The sequence below is a fragment of the Cotesia glomerata genome, linkage group LG6 (assembly GCF_020080835.1).
Source record: "Cotesia glomerata isolate CgM1 linkage group LG6, MPM_Cglom_v2.3, whole genome shotgun sequence".
Taxonomy (NCBI): Eukaryota; Metazoa; Arthropoda; class Insecta; order Hymenoptera; family Braconidae; genus Cotesia; species Cotesia glomerata.
In genome coordinates this window covers 643,707-657,819 of record NC_058163.1, presented here as the reverse complement: position 1 = coordinate 657,819, position 14,113 = coordinate 643,707, and the positions used below count along the sequence as shown (strand labels likewise).

Here is a 14,113-nt window from a genome sequence, read left to right as displayed (position 1 = left end):
CATCACAGGTATGTCATATTGACGTCATAAATGTCATTGAGACATAATACTGACGTCATGACTACGTCATATTTTTACGTCAGAATCTTACGTCAAGAAGTGTGAAATAATGAGTCACATATGACTCATTCGTGACTTGTATCTTACGTAAATCCTGACATAGCCCAATGTCATTTTGACGTCACATTGACGTAAACGTGTTTACTGGGTCTTAATGATAATATTAGATGATAATTTTAATATAAGAATAATTTTAGTGACTTAATTTAAAATTATCATAACTAATAATTTAAAATTATTATTTAAGTAAAGATATTAAAAAAATTAATTTTGTGTTATAACTTCAAATATTCATATTGATAAATATTAATAGTAATTATAAGTATTCATTTCATAATAATTATGGATAATCTTAATAATAATATTAGATGATAATTTTAATATAAGAATAATTCTAGTGACTTGGTGATTTAACATATTTTATGTAAATCAACCTTTTTTTGGTACAATATGATAATTTTTGAAATTTTCAAACTATAACATTATCACTAAATTATCACTAAACATTATCATAAATCACATTATCACTAAATTACATTATTTTTATTATAATTATAGTATATTGCACTAATGACGCAACATGAAGTGCTGACGGAAAAAGTATGTGTTAAAGAGAAGAACGTACAATGCGTGAGAGCCGATGTAGGCACTATTGCGCGTGCGCGTTCATTTATTCCGAGGATAGAAACTGCTGTTTTATTCCGGCTGCAAGCGGAAGGTATTTGAACTTTCGGCTTAGGCAGGAGAAAACTTTCTGCCCTCCAGGCGGAAAGTGGCAACTTTCGGCCCGCTGCGCTAAACGAAATTGCCGCTTTCCGCCTCTGTCGGACAGAAATAGTATATTACACACCTGTGGCAAGAAAATGAGAAATGTCTCAGAACACATATATGTTGCCCGAGGCGAAGCCGAGGTCGACATATATGTGGTCTGAGATATTTATTATTTTCCTGCCATAGGTTTGTATACTATTTTTCTGTCCGACAGAGGCGGAAAGCGGCAATTTCGTTTAGCGCAGCGGGCCGAAAGTTGCCACTTTCCGCCTGGAGGGCAGAAAAATAGTATACAAACCTATGGCAGGAAAATAATAAATATCTCAGATCACATATATGTCGACCTCGGCTTCGCCTCGGGCAACATATATGTGTTCTGAGACATTTCTCATTTTCTTGCCACAGGTGTGTAATATACTATTTCTGCCCTCCAGGCGGAAAGTGGCAACTTTCGGCCCGCTGCGCTAAACGAAATTGCCGCTTTCCGCCTTTGTCGGACAGAAAAATAGTATACAAACCTATGGCAGGAAAATAATAAATAACCCAGATCACATATATGTCGACCTCGGCTTCGCCTCGGGCAACATATATGTGTTCTGGAGACATTTCTCATTTTCTTGCCACAGGTGTGTAATATACTAATTCTCCCCTCCGGGCGGAAAGCGTCAATTTTCCTCCCGCTGCGCTATACGAAAACATGCCGCTTTCCGCCTCCGTCGAGGAGAAAATAGTATATTACACACCTAGGGAAGTAAAGTAAGAAATGTCTCAGATCACATGTAATTGTCGGCCGAGGCGAAGCCGAGGTTGACAAACATGTGATCTGAGGCTTTCTTACTTCCCGTGGAGTGTATACTATTTTTCTGTCCGACAGAGGCGGAAAGCGGCAATTTCGTTTAGCGCAGCGGGCCGAAAGTTGCCACTTTCCGCCTGGAGGGCAGAAAATAGTATTCTCACCACGGGCAGGAAATAAGAAAGCCTCAGATCACATGTTTGTCGGTCAACAATTACATGTAATCTGAGACATTTCTTATTTTCCTGCCTTAGGTAAGAAATATACTACTCTTCATACCTCGGTCAAAAGTACGTACTTTCCTCCCTAATGGCAGGAATGAAAGTTTAACATTTACTCCCTGTGAGAAGTACACGCGCGCTCTCTATAATAGCGGGAGGAAAAAATTTCTCATGCCTAATTACACTCGCAACTAGGGATTATTTATTCTATTGCTATAACAAATTGTTAACCGCTGTCATTTCTGTTGCTACCTTCAACCTTAATAATAATTATTAATGTTGTTTTGTCGTCTGTCAATTTAATATCAAAGTACTATTAAAGTCAATTCAATACTCCTTCCAATAAACCATCGTCAGAATGCTTATCTACAAACTTAAATTTGAATAATCAAATTATGAATTATCAAAACTGTATATTTAGTGGAGATAAGATTTTTAATTGCTCTAATATCAAGTTTGAAAACTGTGTTTTTTATGCTAGTATTATTAATAATTGTGATCATTCAATTGAAAATGAAAACGATTAAAAAAACGCAATAAGAGTTTTTAGCTTATAATATGTTTTGTTTTATAAATTTTATAATAACTAATATAATTTGTTAAACTCATGAAAATGAATACATCTTTGATAAAATGAAATTAATTTATTACTCTAAGAAAAAAAAATACTTTAACTCAATTAACAATTTCTTGGTACAAGAAATTCGATGACGATCAAATATTCTATTATTATTAATTATTAATTTCTGTAGAGAAGAGCATCAATATTTATTTTTGAATAATAGGTAAACAAGATAATAGCTTTATTTAAATTAAGTGAAAATTATTTTGATCAATTTAACTAGTTCTTGAGCTAAAATATATATACTTGAAAATTTTCAAGAACATGAATTCTTATATCAAGAAAATTTTCTTAATAAAAGTATTTTTTTTCTCAGTGTATTAAAAAATATGACCAGACTTGACTCTTCGAATGTATTTGATGCCTGCTCCCACGACCAGCAGCACTCGCTTCGCTAGTGCCGCAAATATCGGGGCAGGCATCAAAACATACTTATCAACATTTAAAGTTAAAAAAAAAATAAAATTAATAACGTACTTTCGACCGGCTATGAAGAAAAATCGTATACACTACACGGCCCAAAAGTTGAAATCTCGTTCCTGCGCGTCATTATGCCGAAAATTCAACTTTTGGCCCTTGTGTAATATATTATTAAATCACAAAAATCTTCATTTTTACCGTATTTCTGTGCAGTAACTATTGAACGCGACATCACATTTAATTTCTGTAAATTGCATCTGAAAGCTTATTAAATAAGTTTTAATTTGCATACTTATAGAGTAAAAGTACCGGTTTTGGCCACTTTAGGACCATTTTCAGCCACTTTATATTTTAGTAAATTTGTAAAAAATTTAACTATCCAAGTAGAATTTTTATAGAATTTATGAATTAGTATTTATACGAATTGAATTCATAAAATCTTGCGCTTATAGAAATATTTATACAATTGTATATTAATAATTTATATTATTAATAATTTTTATTAATAATTTTTATTAATTATTATTAATAATTATAATTAATAATTATTATTAATAATTATAATTAATAATTATTATTAATAATTATTATTAATAATTATTATTAATAATTATAATTAATAATTATTATTAATAATTATTATTAATAATTAATAATGGGTGTTTTTTCATGCCGTCTAGGTCAAATAACTAGTAGATGTTGTTCAAGTCAAGAGATGGATACTTCCATCTTCCCTTATTGGTTGAGAGATATCCTCTCTGTATATAAGTTCGATGGAAATCCATCAAACTTGAATACTAGTAAAGCTGTAAGCTTGTAATATCCATTCGAGTACTAAAGATGTTAATTAATTGAAAGAAATGAAAGAAATTATTTTGAATGAGAGTAAAGACAGACTTTCGAAAAAATAAATGGGGTTGGTTGCCAAGCCAGGAATCGAACCTGGATCTCCCTGATAACATGTCAGGAGCTCTACCAGTTAAGCTACCGGGCCCCTTCCACCATCCACCTTTCTCAGTCCATTCTTATACTCTCAATACTTACTTTACTATCCCTTCCCTTTTACCCGAGTAAAAATTAATAATTATTAATAATAATTATCAATTATTAATTATTAATAATAGTTATTAATTATTAATAATAATTATTAATTATTAATATTAGTTATTAATTATTAATAATAAATATTAATTATTAATAATTATTAATTATTAATTATAATTATTAATATTAATTATTAATTATTAATATTAATTATTAATAATTATTATTAGGCCAGGACTTTCGCAGTTGTTTAAATGAGTATTCATATGTTTAACCTAAAATTTGAATAAAGAAAAAACGCCAACTTCCTGGCCCTAATTATTATTAATAATTAATATTTATTATTAATAATTAATAATAATAATTATTATTATTATTAATAATTTAAAAATAAAGTGGCTAAAAAGGTACACTGGCCACAAACGGTACTTCTACCCTATATTTTTTATAATTAAATAGTTTAGGAATGACAGAAATTTGAACCCTTAAAAATCTTCAAAAATTAGCACTTTTAGATTAGATTAGCTTTTTTTATGCCAAAGCCTATTGGCCAAATATCTAATTTGTAAGTGAAGATATAGTAACTTAGTTTTCCTTTTCTTTATGAACTATTTATAAAATAATATTTGAGTTAAGCTAAAAATTTGAAAATAAATTAAATAAAAAATAAAATAAGTCAGTAAAAAATAGTATAAAAAAGCGGAATTTGATTTTATAACTCAAATTTAATATAACAATTTTGATAATGCGATTTAGGATATAAAAGTTAATAAAATTCAGTTTAAATATCTAAATTAAATAAACAATCACACAAATTTATTTTTAAAGATCTCTAGGCTCGTTTAATTTACAATCTCTATCTATTTAATGGAATTTTACTCTTACATTAGTTTTGGAAATAATATCTACGTAAACAAAGTGATAAATTTTGTAACAAAATTATTTTTCAAATTTTAATTGACGTGTTTAGATAATATAGTTTCATTATATCTACATTAACAAATAACTGAGATTATCACTTTTATTATACTCTATCTAAGGCTATTTTGTAATTTTTTTTATTTTCGTTCTACTTTCGATATTAATTAACAATTTAGGTGACATTCTTATCTTGACCTCAAAATTACGTAGGATATAAATAAGCGCTCATAAATTTTGAGCCAGTAAACTTTGAATTCTTTATCTGAGTCCGTAAAAATGAAGCTATTGATATTAAGCGGTCTTTTTATCGCCGAGGTAAGTTTCATTTTTATTATGTTTTATAAACTCTATAACTAATAACTCGATGACTAATTTAAGGTAGTTTGGGTGCCAAATTACTTCAACTTGTCCCCATATTTTTTTATATTCATTCGAAAGATTATGATTTTTTTACCACACCGTTTAAGAGATATAATTGATTAAAGTTTTGCAAAATTACACGATCTCTTATGAGTGTCCTTTTTCAATAACTCCGAAAATGAAGGATTTATAAAAAATCGGCCAACTTGACCCCATAAAAAAAACTTTCCAATAGATAGAACAATGTTTCATACATATTCTATCAAAATTTGATAACGATTTAACACATCGTTTTAATTTAATTAATTTTATAATATCAAAACTTGGTTTTTATCTTTGTTGTTTGTCGGAAACATTACTCCTCCATCTTTATCAGGGGAAAAATGGCGACTTCTCGGTGCGCGGCAAATTTGAAATTGAAATATAATCATAAAGTTTTTTTGCATTAAAATAAATTGTTATTAAACATACGTTAAAAGTTCACGTTAATTATAGCAGATTTAATATATTGAAGTGATATTTGCAAATTTAAACAATAAATTAACACCGTGAGCAACTGTTTTAAGTACCGACTTTACATAACCTATAACAGTTGTCATTGTTTTGTGACAGCCCAGTACTTGTCAGTTGATATTTTAATAGTTATATTATTATAATTATTTAACCATAATTATCAATTGAATTTATTCAATTAAATTTTGATTAGAAATAATTTTATATTTTATGCTATTTTTCGAGTGATCACTTGCAAAAAAGAAAAAAAAAAGTTTGGAAAATCCAAAAGTGCACGCCTCATAACGCTCATTCATTTTTTAAGAAAAAATAAATTGTGTAACTGATAAAAAAAAAGAAAATTATAATTAAGTAATTTCTTACAGAGTATTTTTTTTTTTAAATATCAGCGCCCTTTTTTCTTGTTATATGCGCACGCAGTCTAAAAAAATCTAGCTTTATCAAGTGGCGCCATAGTTTTCATGTGACAAATAAGAAAAATTCGTTTGTCTTTGTACGGTTATATCGTAATAAATTTTAATAAAAATTGAATTTAAAAAAAAAATACGTAAACTAGGCTACTGATATGAAATACGGACCCAGTTCATCGCATTCGTAAACTAATAAAAAAGGTCCGGTCTTGAAATATCAATTTGTTCGGGAGTAATCATTGGTACATCCAAAATGGGGTGACATCCGGACGTCCACGTAAAATTTTTTTCAAAACGTTTTTTTTTCAAAACGTTTTTTTTTCAAAATAGCTACATGAAATGATTTTAGAAAGTAAAAGATGGTTTGATTTAAGTGTTTTCTCCGTGTACATCTACTTATATCATTGTATAAGTGTAATATGGTTGTAATAGAGACATTTAAAGATCACAAAATTGCTTGACCTTGACGAGTCGAGTATAAAGCACAACCTCACGCGCTTCGCGCTATGAGGCGTGCAATATCTATTAATTTGACCTCGGATTGTGACGACCAAATTACTTTAATTATTTTTTTAGGTAACAAGTCTCCTCGTAGATTCAAACACTCCAGTCCATTTGCTGAAAACTACCAACACTGGTCTAATAAAAGACACCAAACTTGGCGTAAATATTTTAACAATTTTTTTTTCTACTAAAAATAATTAAATATGATAAATAAATCTGTAAATTTAATTTATAAATTTTCAGCTGTTTGATAGACGCACAATTTCAAAATTTTTGAATTCCTATCAAACTCTACCGTCCAATTCTATTGAAGAGCCCGCTGAAATAAGCAATGTAAGTATTTTTTTATTTGACTTTTTAGAAATTTTAAACTTTTAACTACTAATTAATCTTCTATTTTTTTCAGTACTGTAATGTGAAGTACAACCGAGTGGGTAAAATTCTCAGTCAAGTTAATAGTGAGCTTTCGGAAGAAGAAGATAGTTTTGGAATTTGGGAAACTTTAGAAAGCTGTAAGTATCAGTTTATAGTTTATAAAATAAAATAAAATTTGTAAATTTAATCTACTTAGCCTAATAATTAATAAAAACAATTAAAAAACAGGTTTCCGGGATTTAATCAAATAATTAGGTTTGAAAATTGTAATTTTTTTTATGAATGGAGATTTCACCAACCAGTATTTGGTTAAGAATTTAATGCAATTAACGATTTTAAAAAAATTTTATTTTCATTGAATTTGATTGAAAAAATAATAAGCTAAAGATTAAAACAATAAAAAAAGTAGCTTTTCGAACGTATTACGGAGATATTTTATATTTTTTATGAAAAATCACTCGGAACTTGCGTTCTTTAAAGTCTTGTATTTGACTTGGCAACACCGCTTGCGCCGTTACTCATGCGCATAAGTAACCGCGGTTTTTTAAATGCTAGAACATCTTAGTAATTTTAGTTAGACAGTAAACATAAATAAATTTTAAGGTTTGGGAACTTTTTTTGTGTTGTCAAGTGTATACCGGTAATTCAGAGTGCTATATTTTTTATTAGTCAATTAAATGTTAATAATTATTTAATGAGTAAATTTTCCGGAAATTTCCTCAAAAATGTTATTATTGAGGATGAGGATGGTTTTACTTGTATCACTGTAGAGTGTTTTACAAGGGAGGGTGGGGAATTATTGTCTCTCCACTTTTTTCTCCGCAATATAGTCTCTCAACCCCGTCATTATAACTCTCAACCACTTTTTCGTCCCCACCCCCCTGCATGTCGGGATTTTTTCTTTCATGCCCGACACACATGTGCTGCGACTGTGGCCGACTTACGCGTTATAATCAGTACCTGCATTTGCATTACGGTCTTAAATAGTATGGAGGTACTTCTATAATGACATTTTTACCTCCATAACTATATGGGAAAACCACAGAAAACCCGACCGGTACAGAGGTTGGCAATGAAACGCACATATTCTTAGTTTATAATCATTGAAAAATATTGGTGCGCGCCGGAATCGAACCCTGGTCCCACTCTTTCGAAATGCAGGTACCGAGCCGATTAGGCTATTGCCAACCTATTCAAAAATGTTATTAATTGATTTAAAAATTAATTTTAAAATAACAAAAGTATTTCTACGTTATTTTTTTATAGACATTCTTTACACTAGAAGGGTACTTGGATCTCCTTAAATACGTAAAAAAAATTATTTATGCTACATGCAATATAAATAACAGATGAGAATTCAAATTTGCGCGCGCAAGCGCGCACCTGAATATAGAGTTTGCATATATTTTCATGCTTATGATATTTTTGTCTAATTATATTACAAAAAAGTTTGGAAAATCCTTAAGCGCTCATGTCATACATAAATTATTTAGATCATAACAAAAATTATTCGTTTTTTATTTGAATTTTCCCGCGAGTAGTATTGTCCTCTCTGTAGGTCAAGCTAAAGAAAAATTTTAACAGATGATAAAACAGTTAGTAATTATACCATCATGTATGTATAGTTTCTGCTTGTTTATAGTTATTTCAATTCTGTTTATGAAAAATATTATATATGGCTGCCGAAATCGCAGAAAAAGTCACCGAACTGACACTCGAAAAAAATTAACTGTATCGAAACGGAATTATTTTGACACGCAATTTTCACAACGGTTTTGACAAACTTCCTCAGGAATGAAACAAAAAAAAAATTAAATCGTAAAAGTGATTTTTGACAAAGTTGTGGTGTTATCAAGCCCATAGCTCCCGTGAATACCACGGTATTATTCATTTAATTCATCAGAAAAACGAGTTTTTTCTGAGAAATCTTATTTAATCGATAAGAAAATTTTTTTAACGTGTTCTGTAGTTACTATTATTTATTTCAATATGCTTTTTATCCATAATTTTTTTCGTTTTAATTATTAAAATCACGTTTTAATCGAAATCACGATTTTTAGGCGAGAGTAGAGCATACCTGCGCGCTTCGCGCTTAAGGCATGCAATAGTTTGCAACACATATTTTTCATCTTAATTTTATTATAAACTATAATTTAAATTGCGCGCGCAAGCCGCGCCTCATATTTATTTTCATGATATATTTATGTGTCGTTTATGTATATTATATTCGTTTTCAACCAATCAGAATGAGAATAAATATTTTCAACCAATCACATTACGAATAAATTGGTTTCACATACATTTCATCTCAATTTTATTATGGGACTAGAATTTGAATTTGCGCGCGCAAGCGCGCGCCTGACTATAGCATTTGCATATATTTTCATGCTTATGATATATTCGACCAATCACGTTACGAATAGTTTGATGCCACATACATTTCATCTCAATTTTATATTAGGATAAAAATAAAATTTAATTCATTAGTCAAAATTATTGTAAATTTCAGGGTTAGGTTATGAACCCACCGAAAGACCAGTCAGACAACACACTCCTACGCCAGATGTTATTTACCCAGAAATTTTAGTTATAGTTGATTACGAGATATACGCTTCTTTTGACACTCTAAATGAACTAATCAGTCGATTGTATACTTTTTGGGAGGGCGTGGATCAACTTTATGCGCCCTTAACCAATCCCCAATTCAAGCTGAGCATTGCTGGTGTTTTGGTTGCAACAGTATGTATAATATTTTATTTCTTCTTTAATTTTACAACAGTTTTAATCATAATAGATCATTATATATAAAACTAAAAGTATTTTCTTTCCTTAATTTTATTCTCCAGCAAAGTAGTATCTTTGTAGGAAATACCAAAGTTTAATCTTTAAAGCAATAGGGTCATTTGAACCAAAAAAAGTTTAGCAATTTTTTATTGAAATTAAAACTAAATGATAATTTTTTTTTTGGAATGGTTAAGTCTACTATCATTATCAATAAATTAGTCAATAAACAATGTGAATTTTTAAAAATTATTAATATCCAAACGCGTCGAATAGTTCAATTGACCCCCGCTCGGGGGCAATTCAACCACTGCTTGGGGTCAATTCAACCAATAATATTTAAAACTCAAACCCTAACTTTTAATAAATAATATATTAATTGTTACTGGCTAATATTACTATTGGACATTTTTAATGCACATATATTATATTAAATAAATTAAAAATCAATTTAAAAATAATTTTCATTATAAATTTAGTTCATCAAATTGTTAGGTTATTTCCCTGAGTATTTTTCACGTAGAGTCACGATGCGCGCGCATGTCCCATGCTTCTCCGTATGGTTCAATCATCCCCGGACTGCTGGTTCAATTTACCCCATATAATTTTATAACAATTAATAATAAATAATAAATAAAAAAATTATTATATCACTATAAACAAAGTTGAGGATTATAAAGTATAAGTATATACAACTACTACAATTCAAACTTTATCAATTAATTCAAAAATTGGAATATTATTAAACAATTTGTCACCAGCCGAAAAAAAAGTTTACATGCCTAAAAATAAGAAAATCTCAATTTTTCAAAATTTATTAATCGCAATGATTTCAAATTTTGATCATATCCGAGTTTAACATCGAATCTAATTCTAAGAGCTGGAGCATTTTTTCGATTTTTTAAGTCAAGTGGTTCAATTGACCCCCTTTTCTACCTATTTCTTCTCTAGCAAAACTTGCTTTTACTCTCACCAAAATACCTAATTTAAAATAAAGCAAACTTAACCTCTTGATAAGTGACACATATCTTCGAACAATCACCCGCTATTTTATTTTTTTATCAATCAACTTAAAACAATTCCGGATAGTAATTTATAAATATTAACCAACATTTTGATAACTGTGTAAAGACACATTTTGTTTAACGTTTAACAATTTTTAAACAAACAGCTGCTCTTTTAGATAACAATTACTAACAGAAAGTAAAATTTAAGAATATTATGGCTTGACTATTACTTTTGGTGGGGTATTAAGCGCATGGAGTAATCTTGGGTATTAAAGTTGGTATTTCTGTCAAGACTATACAAGTTTTCTTACAGGAAGAATACGTATTTTTACTGTAAATATAACTCGCTCTAACTTTGTATTCTAGGAAGAAAAATACTTTTTTTTTAATGACACTTATTAGAAATTTTTTTAGAATTTTATAACAATAAAATTATGAAAAAATTAAATTAAAAATTCCACATGTGAAAATTAAAAAAAATTATCAGTGGAAATTTTTAGAAGCATTTTTTTTTGTATTTTTAATGTAGAATTAACTTACCGATTGAACAGCCGCCAATATACTTAGTACTACCCACAGCTTCATGCTGAAATTTTCTGCAAAGAAAAATTTAAATTAATTATCAATTTCTTTTTCAAAAAAAAAATTAATAACTTACTTATTTTTACGGTCTTCATTGTGACACTTGTTGATGAACACAATTAATTACTTCTACTTATCTACCCATTATATATTGAAAGTATGACCTAGAAAAATCAATGTCAGGTTCAATAATAATCATAAATTTCAATAAGACCGATAATAATAATAATAATAATAATAATAGATACTAATTAACGAATATTATAAAGAAGAATTTGAAGATAAAGAAAAATTGGTATTTTCTTGTCATTAAATTAATGATCAATCAACTGTTAATGATTCAACAGTTAACAATAAAATAAAATTAAAAATTCCACATGTGAAAATTAAAAAAAATTATTAGTGGAAATTTTTAGAAGTATTTTTTTCTTGTATTCTAGAAAGAAAAATTAAATAATTTATTTTTTAAAATAGGATCCAGATGTATTTGAATTTTTAAGAACATCTTCAAGATTCTTGTTCTGGTCCAGCGGTATAGATTACGAAGACACTAAATATAGCATGGATTCTTGGTTATACAGATACCGATCCACATTTTCGCCAGATGACTACGATGTTTTCATAATAATAACTCCGTAAGTAATTGTAGCTACAATTACAATCAATACATGACAATTTTTTTAAAAATATCCGCTTCAGTTCAAAAGACAGTACGCTGTTTTCATCAACGATTGGACTGGCTACACTTGGAGGAGCTTGCAATATAGACGATTGGTCTCAAAAAATATCTCGAGGAGGGTTAATCTACGAAACTCCTAATTTTAAGGACACTTTGACGGCAGCGCATGAATTGGGACACTTGTAAGTAATCTATTTGATACATAATTAAGAAATGACCTTCTATTTTGGGAAGTATTGACATTTTTAAAGATATAAGCTCATTCCGATGTTACACTCGTCGAGACCTTTCATATGAGTACCCACATCAATTTTTCATATATTTTATATATTTATATATTCCACAAATACAACATATATAAAATATATAAAAAATGCCATGTGAGTACTTAAATGAAAGGTCACGATGAGTGTAACATCGAAACGAGTTTATATCTTAAAAAATGTTAATAATTAAGAAATGACCTTGTATCTTGTAAAATATTTACATTTTTTAAGATATAAGCTCATCCCGATGTTACATTTATCGAGACCTTTCATTTGAGTACCCACATCAATTTTTCATATATTTTATATATTTATATATTCCACAAATACAACATATATAAAATATATAAAAAATGCCATGTGAGTACTTAAATGAAAGGTCACGATGAGTGTAACATCGAAACGAGTTTATATCTTAAAAAATGTTAATAATTAAGAAATGACCTTGTATCTTGTAAAATATTTACATTTTTTAAGATATAAGCTCATTCCGATGTTACACTCGTCGAGACCTTTCATATGAGTATCCACATCAATTTTTCATATATTTTATATATTTATATATTCCACAAATACAACATATATAAAATATATAAAAAATGCCATGTGAGTACTTAAATGAAAGGTCACGATGAGTGTAACATCGAAATGAGTTTATATCTTAAAAAATGTTAATAATTAAGAAATGACCTTATATCTTGTAAACTATTGACATTTTCAAAGATATAAGCTCATCCCGATGTTACATTCGTCGAGACCTTTCATATGAGTACCCACATCAATTTTTCATATATTTTAAATATTTATATATATATATATATATATATATGTATGAATGAAAAATATATGAAAATGCATGTGGGTACTCAAATGAAAGCTCTTGATGAGTGTAATATCAGGATGAGCTTATATCTTTAAAAACGTCAATATTTAAGAAAGCACAGTGCTGTTTAACAAAATTCATTATTTACTTAACCATTTCTTTTTACAAATAAATAAATTAACAATTTCTTCATTTCAAGATTCGGTTTGCGTCATGATGAGAGTGTTGGATGTGGAAATAACAATATAATGGCTGCAATCAACAAAAGATACAACACCGAGTGGTCCAGTTGTTCTCAGGAAGATTTGCGACGGTATTTAAGGTATGTAATTTTATAAATATCCTATATTATAAAATAGATGAAAGTCTTGAAGTTAGTCAAAGGTCGAAACTCGCAAAAAACGGGCCACGATTCATTATTGGTTAAAACTTAGGCGCGCGCGTAGCGCGCTATTAAAATTTCTAGTTTATTTATATTTAATAAATTATACTGAGGAAATAATTAATTAAAATCATTATTTTCAGTAATTACGAGCCTACATGCCTGTACAACAAACCGAAAAGTTTAAAAATGTAATATTTAATAGAGAAAATTGTACATATAATTTAACATAATTTTTTAACATTTGTAAATCTTAATAAATTGAAAATGAAATAATTTTACTTCCTGATTTAGAAATCTAAATTGAAATAATTTAAAAGCACCATATTTGAATCCTGTATAAATACACCAATAAAAGGATTTATTAACTTTTAATAATTGAATTTATTTGAAGACAATTATTTAATTTATTAAATTTTAATAAATATTTTTTTACATTCAATAAATATTTATTTGGGAGGAAAGTACATCTATTAATAATTAATAAGTATTTATTAATAGTTAACAAATATTTATTAACAGTTAATAAATATTTTGTTGAGTGAATTTGTTTGGCTTGCAATGTCATATGATATCAAG

General features: G+C 28.6%; 1 protein-coding gene across 1 annotated transcript; it reads left to right on the top strand.

Annotated features, from left to right (window-relative positions):
- Positions 1 to 5,025: 5,025 nt before the first annotated feature.
- Positions 5,026 to 13,755, top strand: LOC123268219 (venom metalloproteinase 3-like). The gene is made up of 9 exons (XM_044733144.1): positions 5,026 to 5,167; positions 6,712 to 6,798; positions 6,883 to 6,972; positions 7,046 to 7,151; positions 9,524 to 9,753; positions 11,859 to 12,019; positions 12,084 to 12,245; positions 13,352 to 13,474; positions 13,678 to 13,755. The coding sequence occupies exons 1-9, from the start codon at positions 5,129 to 5,131 to the stop codon at positions 13,727 to 13,729; spliced, it is 1,050 nt and encodes a 349-aa protein (XP_044589079.1). The 5' UTR covers positions 5,026 to 5,128; the 3' UTR covers positions 13,730 to 13,755.
- The last annotated feature ends 358 nt before the right edge of the window (positions 13,756 to 14,113 follow it).

Excerpts from the sequence above, each read along its gene's own strand:
- LOC123268219 (XM_044733144.1), top strand. The coding sequence starts at position 5,129 with ATGAAGCTATTGATATTAAGCGGTCTTTTTATCGCCGAG. Across the intron at positions 7,152-9,523 it reads TTGGGAAACTTTAGAAAGCT|GGTTAGGTTATGAACCCACC; the intron begins GTAAGTATCAGT and ends TGTAAATTTCAG. Across the intron at positions 12,020-12,083 it reads GTTTTCATAATAATAACTCC|TTCAAAAGACAGTACGCTGT; the intron begins GTAAGTAATTGT and ends TATCCGCTTCAG.